This window comes from Gymnoscopelus braueri (genome assembly GCF_963280865.1).
Source record: "Gymnoscopelus braueri genome assembly, chromosome: 2".
NCBI classification, from domain to species: Eukaryota; Metazoa; Chordata; class Actinopteri; order Myctophiformes; family Myctophidae; genus Gymnoscopelus; species Gymnoscopelus braueri.
In genome coordinates, this window is record NC_137604.1 from 31,535,704 (window position 1) to 31,550,496 (window position 14,793).

The 14,793-nt window shown below is 44.5% G+C and overlaps 1 protein-coding gene across 1 annotated transcript in view; it reads left to right on the forward strand.

Annotated features, from left to right (window-relative positions):
- Positions 1-14,793, forward strand: part of LOC308097085 (prostaglandin reductase 1-like) — a 68,661-nt gene that overhangs the window by 331 nt on the left and 53,537 nt on the right. The window contains exons 2-9 of the mRNA XM_080444681.1: positions 38-83; positions 642-701; positions 3,977-4,144; positions 4,420-4,537; positions 4,896-5,051; positions 5,260-5,365; positions 5,572-5,690; positions 6,097-7,094. Of these exons, the coding sequence (XP_080300807.1) occupies positions 38-83; positions 642-701; positions 3,977-4,144; positions 4,420-4,537; positions 4,896-5,051; positions 5,260-5,365; positions 5,572-5,690; positions 6,097-6,207 (884 nt within the window). The 3' untranslated portion in view covers positions 6,208-7,094. The remainder of the gene's footprint in view (positions 1-37; positions 84-641; positions 702-3,976; positions 4,145-4,419; positions 4,538-4,895; positions 5,052-5,259; positions 5,366-5,571; positions 5,691-6,096; positions 7,095-14,793) is intronic.

The window sequence follows — 14,793 nt, forward strand, 5'->3', positions numbered from 1 at the left end:
GACTGAGTGTAACAGGTATGTGGTCCTGTGGTTTCAGAAGTCCTTTTGGAGGCTGTGTTCCTGAGTGTGGACCCATATATGAGGTTTGTCTGTCTACTCTAATCATTATCATTATAGTAAAAAAAAAAATCAAAGTCTGCTTGTCAAAACCCTGAGTTAATGCATGTTTTTAATTCCCCAGCTGAACAATTAGGCGACTTAAACAAAACATAACAGTTTTATTTTAACTTGCCTTCTTTTCTGTCTGATGGGTAGTCTGTTGTTCCCCTTGATTGCATTGTGTCTGTGTCTGAGTTCATATAGAGTTCACTATGGGAGAGAAAGTGCGCTGTGTTTGTTTGATGAGGTAGGCCACATCTTATCAGTGGTGTTTTGTCCCCTGTTATGGCATGTATGGAAAAGATTACAGCCTCTTTTTGTAATGATACCGTAGTTATGTGGTCCAATTCATTGGGGATTGGATTGCTTGGAATGTGACTCAAGCACTGCACACCCTAGTGAGTGAGACAGACCATGCCACACACACACCTTAAGTCCTAGGCTGCTAAATTCGGTAACATTCAAAGTTATCACACACATTTCATTATTACCAGCGGATGAAAATGTTGATGGATTAACTGGGTTTGCGCCTTCCCGTATAGGCCTTACAGCAGAACGCAAATGAGGGAAGGGGATGTAATGATTGGAGGTCAAGTTGCCAAGTAAGTCACTCACCCACAATACATAACAACAATATTAATACAACCTTGGTGACCCACTGTGCATATATGGTATACTGCATGTATGAACAAAAAAGAGGGAAAAAAACACACACGCACACGCACTCCCCCCCCCCCACACACAAACACACACACACACACACACACACACACACACACACACACACACACACACACACACACACACACACACACACACACACACACACACACACACCACTAACTTAAACTAACAATAACCTTTACCCCAAACTTAACATTTACCTTAACCTTAACCACCACCTCTACATGCCTAACCTTAACGTCAACCATCAACAATACATAAAAGTAGGGTAAGTGATATTTTTTGGTTAAAATAAATGTTAAATTGCTTTATATTCTTATAGTACTGATTGGTATAGAGTGTCTGTTCAGCAACAGGAGTCTCCACATCCCTCCAGCTCTTGATTAAACAGAAAATGCATTTTGAAGTCGGGATACCAATTTTATCCAATCAGGGTAGAGAACTCACACATGATACAGATTAACCCATTTAGACCTGAGGCCGATACTAAAAACGCCTTCTAAAACCTATCCTAAGTTTTCTGAAAACGTTCAAATTCGTACTAAAAAAATAAATAATATATATTGCTATATGTATAGCAACAACTAACGAGACACACGTGGCTCCCGGATTGAAAGGTATAACAACGTATCTACCTTACAATCGGATTGTGTCGCTGTTTGTTCATGTGTTGTCAAAAACTGCGCACTGCGCATGCGTATGCACCGCTGTTGCCAGATCGTGCGCGAGCAACAAGCAACCAGCTTCATGAAAAAACACAAAGCTGCGCACTGCGCATGCGTGGACGCACTTTCTCTAACCAATTTACACCCACTTCACGCTTACAAAACCTGGACATGGCAACGTCGCTCATCGTTCTGTGATTGACAGCAAAAGTTGGCCAATCAGGTGGCGAGTTCGCAGCCTGAAAAAGACGAACGGCAGCCATTGTTGGTGTGCGAGTCAGGGTGCGAGTGCCTTGACTTCTTATTTTCGCTTATTAAACGCTCTCAAACTTCTTCTTTGACGCACGGAATTCACTTATAACATATCGTTTGGATAGAATTTAGTTGTTTCACTTCATATGTGTGGTCAATTAATCATGACAGAGCCTATTTAAAAATAAAAATTCAGAGAACCGGCAGGGGCGAACAGTCACACGCATGTATCCCAATAAGTCAACCTATTTTGGGGATGGCGATCTCAAAAGTCCCCTTGCGTCATGGCTGTCCTCCCCGCCCCACCCCCAAGCAGGGACGTGCAGAAGGATTTGGAGAGGCAGGGGCTGGAATTTGAAAAGGGCACCTATTGGATTTTTTTTAAACAAACAATTACCATACTTTTAGGCCCGAAAACCTGACAAATCCGAAGAGGTATCATTGCGTGGTTAATGTCCTCAAAGTCACGCACCCAGCAAGCTTTGAACTGAGCAGATTGGTCCTTCTGTTCCAGAGATAATGGCCAAAACATCTTGAAAACGGACACTTTCGCCGGTTTTCGATCGCCGATTTTCGATCGAATTTTGGCCATTGTCGCCCGTTTTTCTTTAATAACACGGGCTAGGAAGGTCGTACGGCGACGAACTAGATACCTGAGTAAAGTTCGCTTTGAGCTGCATCCGACACATCCACTGGCATTTCCATCGGCCTTACCGTTAGGCTGCTAGGGGTATTTGAAATACATTTATTGTTTATTATTTTTATTTTTTCAGTCTGGAGAGGGCACTTTTTTAGCGACAGGTAAAAGGGCAGGGGCTCAAGCCCCCTTTCATGTCTATGTGTGCACGTGCATGCCCCCAAGCAACAAGCAACCACCTTCATGAAAAAAAAATAACAGCCGATGGGGTCCGCGATGTTTCACGGGGGTCCGCGATGTTTCGCGGGGGTCCCAAGACTCCCAGGGGGTCCGCGGACCCCCTAGAAGTAAAATTGTTAAAAAATAAATAAAAACTTTTTGGGGGGAAATTTCTTCATGAAAAAAAAAAACAGCTGATGGGGTCCGCGATGTTTCACGGGGGTCCGCGATGTCTCGCGGGGGTCCCAAGACTCCCAGGGGGTCCGCGGACCCCCTGGGAGTAAAATTATAAAAAAAAAAAAAAAAACTTTTTTGGGGGACATTTCTTCATGAAAAACTAAAAACAGCCGATGGGGTCCGCGATGTGTCACGGGGGTCTGCGATGTTTCGTGGGGGTCCCCAAGACTCCCAGGGGGTCCGCGGACCCCCTGGGAGTAAAATTATTTAGGGGGGGTACTAGAATACTAGGGGGTACTAGAATTCTGCCCGCGTAGCGGGCAGAACTTCTAGTAGGTTACAACAGGTCTGAATGGGTTAAACAAGTGGAATTGGAAGTGATGACACAAAGACATGAGCAGACAAAATTGGAACTGGAACACTACACAATTGAACCTGATAAATGGGTACTTTGTCCTGATTGGCTGAAGATTGGCCACCCACCTGAACATTTATTTTCTGTTTATTAAAGATCTGGAGAGATGCAGAGACCCTTGCTATTGAACAAACGCTCTATAGCAACAATAATTACTATCACAATATAGTGCTTTAACCTTTTAATGAAAAAGTTTTTGTTTTAACCAAAATATATCACTTACCCTACCTTTAACATTCATAATAATATTAAATATAGTAGTGTCTCCAGAAGTCCACAAAATTAGACAAGAGGTTATCATGTCACTGGCAGCCTCTGAAAATGTATTATGCAATGTGAAGCAATGTGATCTGAATTGCGTTTATAACGATATTGAAGAAGGAAGCACTTGTCAACATGTCAGTTGGGAAATCATAACTGACATTTGAACAGGAAACAACTGCCACACACACCCACACCCACACACACACACACACACACACACACACACACACACACACACACACACACACACACACACACACACACTGCTGTAGTGTTACTGGGGTATTCTAGTTTGAATAAATAAATCAACTAATTAATAGAAAGAAATCCAGTCAGTCAGCCAGTCATTCGTCAGTCGGTCGGTCCGTCACTCAGGCGGTCACCAATCAGTCGGTCAGTCAGTCAGGTCAGTCAGTCAGTCAGTCAGTCAGTCAGTCAGCCAGCCAGCCAGCCAGCCAGCCAGTCAGTCAGTCAGTCAGTCAGATTTATTCCATCCACTATTCTGTAAATGTGTTTCGCTGCAGTTCATTCCTTCTGACCAACCCTGTCCTCTCTGTTTCTCAGAGTGATCCAGAGTTGCGACCCCAGTTTCAAAGTGGGGAGCTATGTTGTGGCAATGTGTGGATGGAGAAGCCACCATGTGTGCAACGGGAGTGGGCTAACCCCTCTGCTGCCCGACTGGCCCCAAGACCTCCCTGTGTCCCTGGCCTTGGGGACCATAGGCATGCCTGGGTAAGTGAAATGGATGTAAGGTCAAATGGTTGGATGGGTGGATGTAGCACTGAACAAAGGGATCAAACAGCTGTCTTTGGATTTTATACTTAGTTGCACACCGGTGTTGTGTACCGGATATAGTCGATCTACAAGCTCACAATGCAATGTGTTTGTTGCGTGTGACACCATGCGCAACAGAGTATAGCCTATCAAGTCCTTAACTCTTGACCCTACATTCCCAACATTATCTCAAATGACTCACTTTTTTTCTTTCTCCCTCCCTCTCTGTTCAGTCTAACAGCTCTTTTTGGACTGGAGGAAGTGTGTGAGATTAAGGAAGGAGAGACTCTGCTGGTTAACGCTGCAGCTGGAGCAGTGGGGTCCGTGGTGGGACAGATTGGCAAGATTAAGGCATGGCACTTTCAAACCACCACCAAATGTGTCAATTATATTCTAAAATAGCTTGCAAGCTGAATTAAATGTTTCTGAGGAGATTGCTCTGAGGCTGCTTTATAGCATTCATTATTACCTTCACACTTTAATCGATTTTTGTTTCATTTTGCATGCAGCAGTGTGTATAAAATGTTATATCTATGTATGGGCTGACATTAAAATATTATATAATTTACTTAGTACTTTGGATAAAAGCTTCCACCAAATTGCAAATGTTGATGATAGTGTTGGTGTGGATTGTGATCATGCAGAGACCAAGCCACACAGTACATTATGCCTCTAAATAATTCATGTGTTTCTTGGACATTTTTAACAGGGTTGTACAGTAGTTGGCTGTGCGGGGACTGATGCCAAGGTGGCCTATCTGAAGGACTTGGGATTTGACTACGCTTTTAATTATAAGACAGTCTCTTCATTGGTGGAAACTCTGAGAAAAGCTGCTCCCAATGGATATGACTGCTACTTCGACAATGTGAGTCTAATTCTTGGAGAGAAAGAGAGATTGACAGTGGATAAAATTTCACTGATCACAGATAACAGTTTTCACGCAATTATAGATGGCGTGTAGCCTATCTACATAGTGCAGTAATATGGAAAAAGGCCATCCAGCTACAGCCATCACTCTCTTTTTTTCCCCCTCCATCTCTGTCCCTCTACCACTCCCTCCTCTCTCTCTCTAGGTAGGTGGTGAGTTCTCTAGTGTGGTGATGCCTCTTATGAAAGAGTTTGGCCGTATTGCTGTGTGTGGTTCCATCTCCACATACAATGAAACCTCTCCTCAGAAAGGTATCGCAGTGATAGATACTTTATGAATACACACCTTTTATTCATGCTTTTTGGCATGAATCCATGTCGCACTTCTGTAACTTCACTCTTTGGCAAGTTTCACAACATTTGTCTTTTTAGCAGTTACAAAATATAATTAATAATGAAAGTGACAGATGTTTTTTTCTGGGGGGTTACCATTTAATGCTCTCATTATTATGTGTTAGGTCCATATATCCAATCTGATATGGTCTTCAAGCAACTCCGGATGGAAGGATTCCTTGTCACGCGTTGGGAGCACAAATTCCATGAGTCTCTTCAGAGAATAATGGCCTGGATAAAGGAGGTAAGGTTGGACTTCTCAGGTTGCAAAGTATTGACCCATATACTTTAGATCTAGTCAGTAATAATTCTCAAAAATCACTATTAGGACCTTTTGAAATAATGGGTAAACATGGTATTTCTAAACTATGTTATGTGTTATAAATCACATTCCCATTTCCAAAATCTAGCCCCTGCTGCTTGCAAAGAAATTATATAGTTAAATTAGACAAATGAAAGAGTTAAATACATTCTCAGGTGAAACCTCAGATACAGACAGGTCTTGCATTGGTTGTTAAGAAAGACTGTACCATACCAGTCAATCAAAAGGTTTGATGATGAATATGAAAAGTTACACATCATACTGGTCATGTTTAACAGTATTCGTTTTCCTGCGTGTCTGTGCATCGGTTTTGTGTTTTTCCTCTCAGGGTAAACTGAACTGGACTGAACATGTTACAGAAGGCTTCTCCAACATGCCTGCTGCCTTCATGGGAATGCTGAGGGGTGACAACACTGGCAAGGCTGTTATAAAGGTCTAAGAAAAAGAGAGTAACATACTAAGTGTGGTTTATAGAAACAATTCCTTCCATTTCTAGTTTTGAGCTAAATCATTTGGAAACACTTTGGGTATGTTACAGAAAAGGTGGATTTGGTGTGATGTAACGTTTATTAGATCCCGACCAATGCCAGAGTTTTTGGGTCCAATACCAAACCCTATTATGGAGAGCCCTAGAGTCCTAGACCACTGATGTTCTAGTCTCGTGGCCAGACGATCGGATATCTCCTCCTATTTCCGCCGTACCAATTGTCTGGAAACATATAAATTCATTGCATGGGCTTGGCCAGCCGGTGAAGGCGACCGGTGACAATGTAGGGTTTTTTAAATCTCTGAATTGTTACCACCCATCTCTAGGCCACACAGAATTAGAACATCACCAGACTTATCAGTAGGCGGAGATGTCTGAAAGTCTGGCTATCTGAGACTACCAATGTTTTGACCAATATTTTGTAAAACAAAAAAAAAAGAATAGCAAAATATTGAAATCAATTTGATAAACTTTATAAAAGTTTCTATTTGTGATAATTTTTACTTTATATTTAATATATTGTATAAAAACATACACATCACTTTTTGATAGATAGAAATATTCATAATTATAAATAGCATATTGTTTATATTATTTTAATGATAATAATGCAATAATGCAGAATCTAGGATCATGAATTATAATTATCTTGCTCTGTGTTTAATATAGGCTATGTGAGTTCAAGTGTGGGCTTATGTTATAAGCTACGGTAGTGCTGTGCAATGCAGATAGTGATCAACATCACTGTCTCATAAATACTCACTGGCTGTAGCTTTTCACAATCATATTGTATCTCTTTTTACTGTATCAAGTTATATTGAATAACACTATTTCTGAAGGTGAGTAGCCTAATTACACAATTCTAACTTTTGTTGCTAAAATGGCAGTTGCTTATACTGTAGCTGATTAGTTTGTGAGGAACTGTAGCTTAAAAGTCGTACTATTGTGGAAGGCTTATGGTTTTAGCTAAATGTGTGACCATTTGAATAAATCAGCATTCAGTGTTTTAGTGTTTGATTATTTCAGACATCTTCAATGAGTCACAATGTTCAACAAGGTATAATCATTCAGCACTGTGGTAAGTGTAGTATCGCACTTCCATAGAAATGACACATACTGTAGACAATTGGCACTGGGTGTAAAAAATAGGGTTACAAAATCGTGGGATAAAAAAAAGAAAGAAAAAAAAAGAATGAGCCCTCAGTCCATCTGGCACTGGGGCAGCACCACTAGTATAGGCCAGCTTAATGGCATCCACGATCCATCTAAAAAGCGTCGCCCTAGCAACCGCCTTCCTCTGACGACCCTGGCCATAGGAGACAAAAAGCTGCGTCTACGACCGGCCGGCCGCCGTCTTCTGACAGTAGAGCCTCAAGGATGGAAAACCACCAGTTCGACCGGGGCATGGGCCACCACCAGGTACGAACGCCAGGTTTCGTTTAAGCAAAACCCTCCTGCCGTCGCCGGAGAACCTCATGCATTCCCAGCTCACCGAGAGTGTAGAAACTGATAATCATAGCATAGAATCTCCCCTTACAGAGATTCTATGCTGTCAGACTTCGTAGGTCGATCTTCTCCATTTATGGGGATCTCCATATATAGGCCAGTGCTGGCAAGTATGCCCTGAACTTTCGCAACAGAGAGCGTGTGCATAGTTTAGCTGTCGACAGGGCCACCAGGAGGACCGTCTTGAGACTGATGACCTTCAGATCGGCAGACTCAAAAGGCTCAAACGGAGGGCTGCAGAGTGCGTCCAGCACTACTGCCAAGTTCCAAGCCGGGAACAGAGGTCTGGTAATCGGCTTAGCCCGCTTTGCGCCGCCCATGAAACTACGCACCAGAGGATGCTTGCCAACCGTCTTGCCACCAAAACCCTTGTGACAAGCGGAAATGGCAACCAGGTACACTTTAACTGTTGAAAAAGTCAAACCCTTTAGCTTGTCCTGCAGGAAAATGAGGATGCTGCACACCTGGATAGCCACCACCGACGGCGACTGCTCGAAGCACCAAGACTCAAAGTCGTTTCAAGTCGTACGCCGCTCTCGTGGAGCTGGCCCTGGCACCCTGGATGGTAGCCACCATATCAGAGGGCAGGCCACACAAACTCAGAGTCGCCCTCTCACGGGCCAAGCCCACAGGTCTAGGTCCTGAGGGTGGGGTTGGAAAATCTGGTCCCCTGCCTGCCGCAGCAGGTTCATGATCGGGGGAGGGGCCAGGGCTCGTCGTCGACAGTCTGTGGAGTCTGACCCTCTCCAACGTTGGGAGGATCAGCTCCAGTGGAGGGAACGCGTAAAGCATGACAGCATGACAGCCCCGAATATGAGCCTCGAAATGTCTGCCATCAGCTCCAAGTAGTTGATGTGGGCCGTCTGTAGACTGGGACCCCCCTGGCCAAGCGGCCCTCGTGGACGGCTCCCCACCCCATGAGGCTGGCGTCCGTGGTAATGACCTTCCGTGAGACCACAGCGCCCATTCTGACCCCTTTGTACAGAAAGGCTGCGTCTGACCACGGTCTGAGTGTGTCCACGTACCGTAACCTTCCAAGAGCCCCGGGTGGGTGGGACTCCGAGAGACCGCATCCACCTCTGGAAAGGTCTCATGTGGAGCCTCCCCAGGCGAACCAGGTGGATGGCCGAAGCCATGAGACCCGCAGCCTGCATGCATGACCTGTATGTGACTTGTCGTCCCACGCGGAACGACCTCACACAGGCCAGGAAGCTGTCTATCCTGTCCTGGGACAGACGAGCTGTGAGCGTGGTCAAGTCCAGCGAGATCCCTATGAAGGTGGTCCGCTGAGACAGGACCAAAACGCTCTTTTGGAAATTGTTGGTGAAACCCAGCGACGTCAGGTGGGAAACGGCCACTTCCATGTGCCGCGCCACCTCCTGACTCGAGTTTGCGCTGAGAAGCCAGTCGTCTATGTAAGTCGACAGACGGATTCCCTGCTGCCTCAGTGCAGCTATGGCCGCCTGGGTGCACTTCACGAACACCCTGGGGCTCAGCGACATGCCGAAAGGAAGGACTGTGTACTCGTACACCCGCCCCTCGAAGCCAAAGCGCAGAAATGTCTTGTGCGGTGGATAAATTGGAATGTGAAAATAAGCATCCTTGAGGTCGATGCTGGTCCACCAATCCCCTTGTCGCACCGTCCGCAGCAGCGACGCGGTCGTCAACATCTGGAATCTGAAAGTCGTCAGGTATTTGTTGAGGCCCTTCAGAACCAGAATGGGTCGTACACCCCCCCACTTCTTTTTCACCAGAAAATATTTTGAATAGAACCCCAGCCGTTTCTGGTTCGGAGATAATTCTCTAATGGCGCCCTTGCTCAGTAGAGAGTGAACTTCCTCTCTCAAAGTCATGGCTGCTTTGCCCGTCACATGTGAGAACAACATTTTGTCTGACATGGGTGGCTTTGCAGAAAACTGCAGTCTGTATCCCTTTTGTTCAGTACGTAGTGCCCAGGGATTTAGATTGCAAGCTCTCCATTGAGCTAAACACCGAGCAAGCGGGTTGGGAGGGGGCGCTGACGTCACCAACCCTGCAGACAACGTGCCCGTTTCCATGGGGACTGGTGATGTCGTCACGTGATCCGGCAGGCCCGTGCGGCGCCCGCTGGAGACAGTGAAAGTATCAAGGGTTTGGTCGGGGAAATCGGAAAAGTCTTGTGACTGGTCACGTGAGTATTCCTCCATGTCAACATCCGGTCCTCCCTCGGCTCCGCAATCCTGGCCAGGCCTGCAGGCGAGGTTAGAGTTGTTGACAAGATACCGTCCCTCGTTGGAGGCGCTCTGCCGCCCTCCAGAGGAAAACGGCGTTGAGGCTTGGGGGGGGGAGGCGGGAGCGTGGCCTGTCTGCGGCTGCCCCCTTCCTCCTGGAGTCTCTCCCCGGAGGCTACCGGGGCTGAGGAGGTGCGGGGGCGGTCAGCCCTGGTCTGGCGGGAGGAGGAGCGCCCTCTGACCGTAGACCTGTCGGTGCGGGGCCTGGAGCTGGGGGCGTCAGTGTCCGCATCTCCATACTCTTGGAGAGCGAGCAGGCCTGACAACCCAGAAAGGAGGGGGGAGCCAGGCGAGGCCGTCTTCCCAGGCTGGACCCCTGCAGTGGCTCCAGGGGCGGTGTCATGGACAGGGATCCTCATGACGACCTCCCTGGAGTCCTGGAAAGATGTTAATTCTTCCTCACCCATGCCGTCGACGTCCTTGTCGGAGTAGTCACTGCCCTCCGGGGAGTCGTCCCATCTGCCGCTCGGGAGCGGCGGTTGTGCAGGCAGGGGAGGTGACAGCCTGGCCATCGGGGAGGAGGAGGGAAGAAGGCCGCTAAGCTGATGTGCCTGGCGAGCACCGCCAGAAACAGCAGCGTTGGGCGGTGGTAAGCCGTGGTGTCGCTGAGGGTGGCTAGGCCGAAGGTAGCTCTGGTCCATAGCCTAGACAGTGGAGTTCCCCTTAAAGGGATATTTCACTTTCAAAAAAACTTTTGGTCATTTTATCATCTACTCAGGCCTTTGTGAACCCCCCAGACAGTTTTTAAGTTGCTTGATTCATTATTTAGATATTTGATATTCATTTTATCAGACACGCCCCCTTCCTATACAAACCCATTGTAACTTCAAACTTAATTTTAACCATGTTAGATTCATCAAAAACCCCCGTCCTTGGTTCTGGTGACTCATCCTGCCCTCCTAATGCGTGAGGGGGCCGTGTTTTTTCAATTACTTTTTTCATTTTTAAAAATAATTTTTTTTGGGAAAATGAAAAAAATAAAATACAATTAAAAAATTAATACAATTAATGAAAAAAGTAAAAGTAATCGGAAAAACACGGCCCCCTCACCCATTAGGAGGGCAGGGTGAGTCACCAGAACCTAGGACGGGTGTTTTTGATGAATCTAACATGGTTAAAATGGAGTTTGAAGTTACAATGGGTTTGTATAGGAAGGGGGCGTGTCTGATAAAATGAATATCAAATATCTAAATAATGAATCAAGCAACTTAAAAACGGTCTGGGGGGCTCACAAAAGCCTGAGTAGATGATAAAATGACCAAAAGTTTTTTTGAAAGTGAAATATCCCTTAAGTAGTAAAATAGTGTTTCTCATTGAATACTTTCTGGCATTGACATATTTATAGATAGGTTCATATCCACATTCATATTTGGATCACAGAGTATATCCATGTCATACTGTAGGCTACCTTAAAGGAGTAGTTCACCCAAAAAATTACTTATTTTCTATCAATTACTCACCCCATGAAGACTTAAATTGACATCTGGAGAGACAGAGGACGGCCGGAGAGACGGCGACTCGGGGTGGAGTGGGTTGGCAGCCCAAACCATTTCTTCTGAGAGGAAGAACCCAAAAGCTACAGACTGCAGTAAAACCTGCAAGGAGGGTTTAAAAAAATCCATCAAGGTAGAATGAGACGTTTTTTGCCTAGCAGCAATGATGACGACGCAACGCACAGAAGAATGCCCACTTCTGGTCAGACGAAGGAGGAGCCAGGCCCGGAGTCAACCCACAGTGCCTAGACTCTAGGCACTGTCATACTGTAGGCGTAGTCTATTTAAATAAATACATCTACTGATGCACAAACTTGGACACACAAGTAAGACGCGCGAACGCTGGAGGCGAACGCAGATTCGCCTCGATCTCCAGGCTTTTATTGCTTAGTTTTGCTAAAAAATAAAAGCCTGGCCCAGCGGGTCGGTGTACTCGGAGGTGGAAAGACTGCTCGAAAATTGTGTGTGTGTGTGTGTGTGTGTGTGTGTGTGTGTGTGTGTGTGTGTGTGTGTGTGGCAGGCTGTGTCTGCTGCACTCTGGCGCTGCACTCTGGCGCCCTCTACTAGGTAGTGCATGAACACAGACACACACACCGACACACACACACACACACTCACAAGCCGAGCAGAGTTTCATAGTAGGCTCCACTTGGGCGGAGGCGCGGCTTCGCCGCGCCTCCTTCCGCGTTCGCAATCATCAGTGTTGTTTCCTGGAATCACTGGGTGTTTCGGGTCTCGCAACAGACACCCTCTTCTAGGCCCTAGAGCCTCTTAGTGTCGCCAAAACTTGCTGTTAACATCTCACCTGCCACCCTAAACCCTAACCCCCTCATTAGCACCGTCTCTTACTCCCCTCATGAGACAGTAGGGGCTGTAGCATGCCACTTGGACACAGACCGGGGTCTGATCAGCCTCTGTCGGGTCGCCTGGAAGAGGGTGTCTGTTGCGAGACCCGAAACACCCAGTGATTCCAGGAAACAACACTGATGATGTGTCCAAGTTTGTGCATCAGTAGATGTATTTATTTAAATTCATATTCTTTTGTTTTGTCGCATTCCTGAGCCATTCATTTGATGACCGGGTCATCGGTCAATAGGGGACTCAGTGGGACTCATCTTATTATTGGCTTAGGAATGCTACAAAAACAAGAAAATCTTCATGAATTCAAGGCCTCATGGGTTGTGTAATTGATATAAAATAAGTATGTTTTTGGATGAACTACTCCTTTAAGAGGACTGTGATCTGTTTTCCTTTTACAGGATTTCCATGAAAGTTCCTTTATTACCAGAACCCCAAAAAAGCCTATATAAAATGTTTGGTTGGCCTTATAGGATGTAGAAATTGTGTGTATGAAATAAACTTTTTAATATGGTGAGTGGGAAGATTATATAGGCCTACATTTGAATTGTTGAACCATTGTTTACTCGGTTGCATTGTATAGCTTGTATTGTAATACCGGTATGTTCAGAATTTTTATATTGAGGCACAATTAAGGTGCAGCAAAATAAGCACCTTAAATTGGGAAATTGAATTGTTGTTCTTTTGCCAGCTACATTTTACCCATTTAAACTATTCGATATCTGTACTAAATGTGTAATGACAAATTTAATCAAACACTTGTCAGATTAGTTTCTGTTGAAATGTGTTTTATTTTTTTATATTGACCTTGTTGTCAACAGTGAAATATTTCATTGCTAGAACAAGTTTTATTTCCAACATAGTACATTCAATAGCAGTCATACATTCAACATGATGGAACTGAAGAGAAACATGTTTGTTATCATAATTTTGATCTTGTTTAGTTTAGTTTATTAGCACATTGTTATAACAAATATAGAAACAATACATATTGAAAGACAATTTGCTGTGCAAGGAAAGGAAGAAGCCGGATGGCTTATTTGGAATCCTTTCCTTCATGGGAGAGTTCATTAAAACAACAGGATTAAAAGTTCAATAAGAACAATACAAAATAATACAAGTTTCCAAGGGGAGCAGTGGTGCAAATAAAGAAATAAAAACACAAAAACTGCTCAAAAGAAGAAAAAGACAAACAAAAAGAATAAACAATTTTGTAAAGATGACTAAATCAATGGACTACATACAGTAAGGAAGAAATGAGATATTGTTTTAAATGTTTCTTAAATATTGAGAAGGATAGTGAAGACTTGAGTGATGCATCTAGAGAGCTCCACAACTGAGGGCCTCTAAATGTGATGAAATATTTAGGTTTCGAAGTACGACCAAAAGGTAAATTAAAATCATCTCTTTGCCTTGTGGGGTAAGAGTGAAAATCAGAAGTAACATGAAAAAAATTATGAAAAGAATAAGGAAGGTCTTGTTTACATTTTTGGGCGGTGCAACCGCCCCTATATGTGAGGTTTGGACATCGACATTCGCTGTACCGTGATTGGCCACCATTGTACCCCCCCAATCCTGCACCCCAATCCTGCAACATTGTACCCCCCCAACCCTGCACCGTGATTGGCCACCATTGTACACCCCTAACCCCTACACATTCAATGTAAATCTATACCCAAGAGGAAAATAGCAAGAGGCGCATTCTCCGGTTTACTTCCCGTTTCTCCTAGTTTCTGCGTGACGTAGGTGGACACCTTTTTAGGAGACAGGAAGCAAGTTGGAGTCTATTGATTCCAATGGAAGAGTGAACGTGAACACAGCTTCTGAACCATTCTTTAGCTCCATGGTCACTGAACTAAATATTGGACCCGATCGTCACAAGACACAAAATATGTACGATTTTCATACAAAAATGGCTTTTTTTTTTGTGACACAAATTAGGAGAAAATCTACTTTGTTATCAACCTTTCTCTATGCAACACACTCTCGCGAGATCTGGGAAGATATCTGAAGAGTCCATCTGCAGTCTGACGGACGAGACATAGAGGGCTCTGTCTGTCCCTTATATTATATTGTATTATTATATTAGATTTGAACTCTATTTGAACTCTATGCTCTGTCCCCATAAAAACTAATAAACTGAGATTCTATATGTGAATGTGGTAGGCCTACGTGAAATCATTATGGACATTTCAATAATATCATTTTCCATTATTAACTGTCTTGGTTGATGGGTATGATTTGGGAATCATGACATTTTGCTAAACATTCATGCTAAACACATTATAGTCTATAGTGGTAAAATATATACCTTATAAATAAAAGGACCTGTTACAATGTTGAGCAGAATAGGAGCATATCTAGCAGAAGATAAGACTTTTTTGGGGTTTCTTTAAAATCATCTTTGCCAA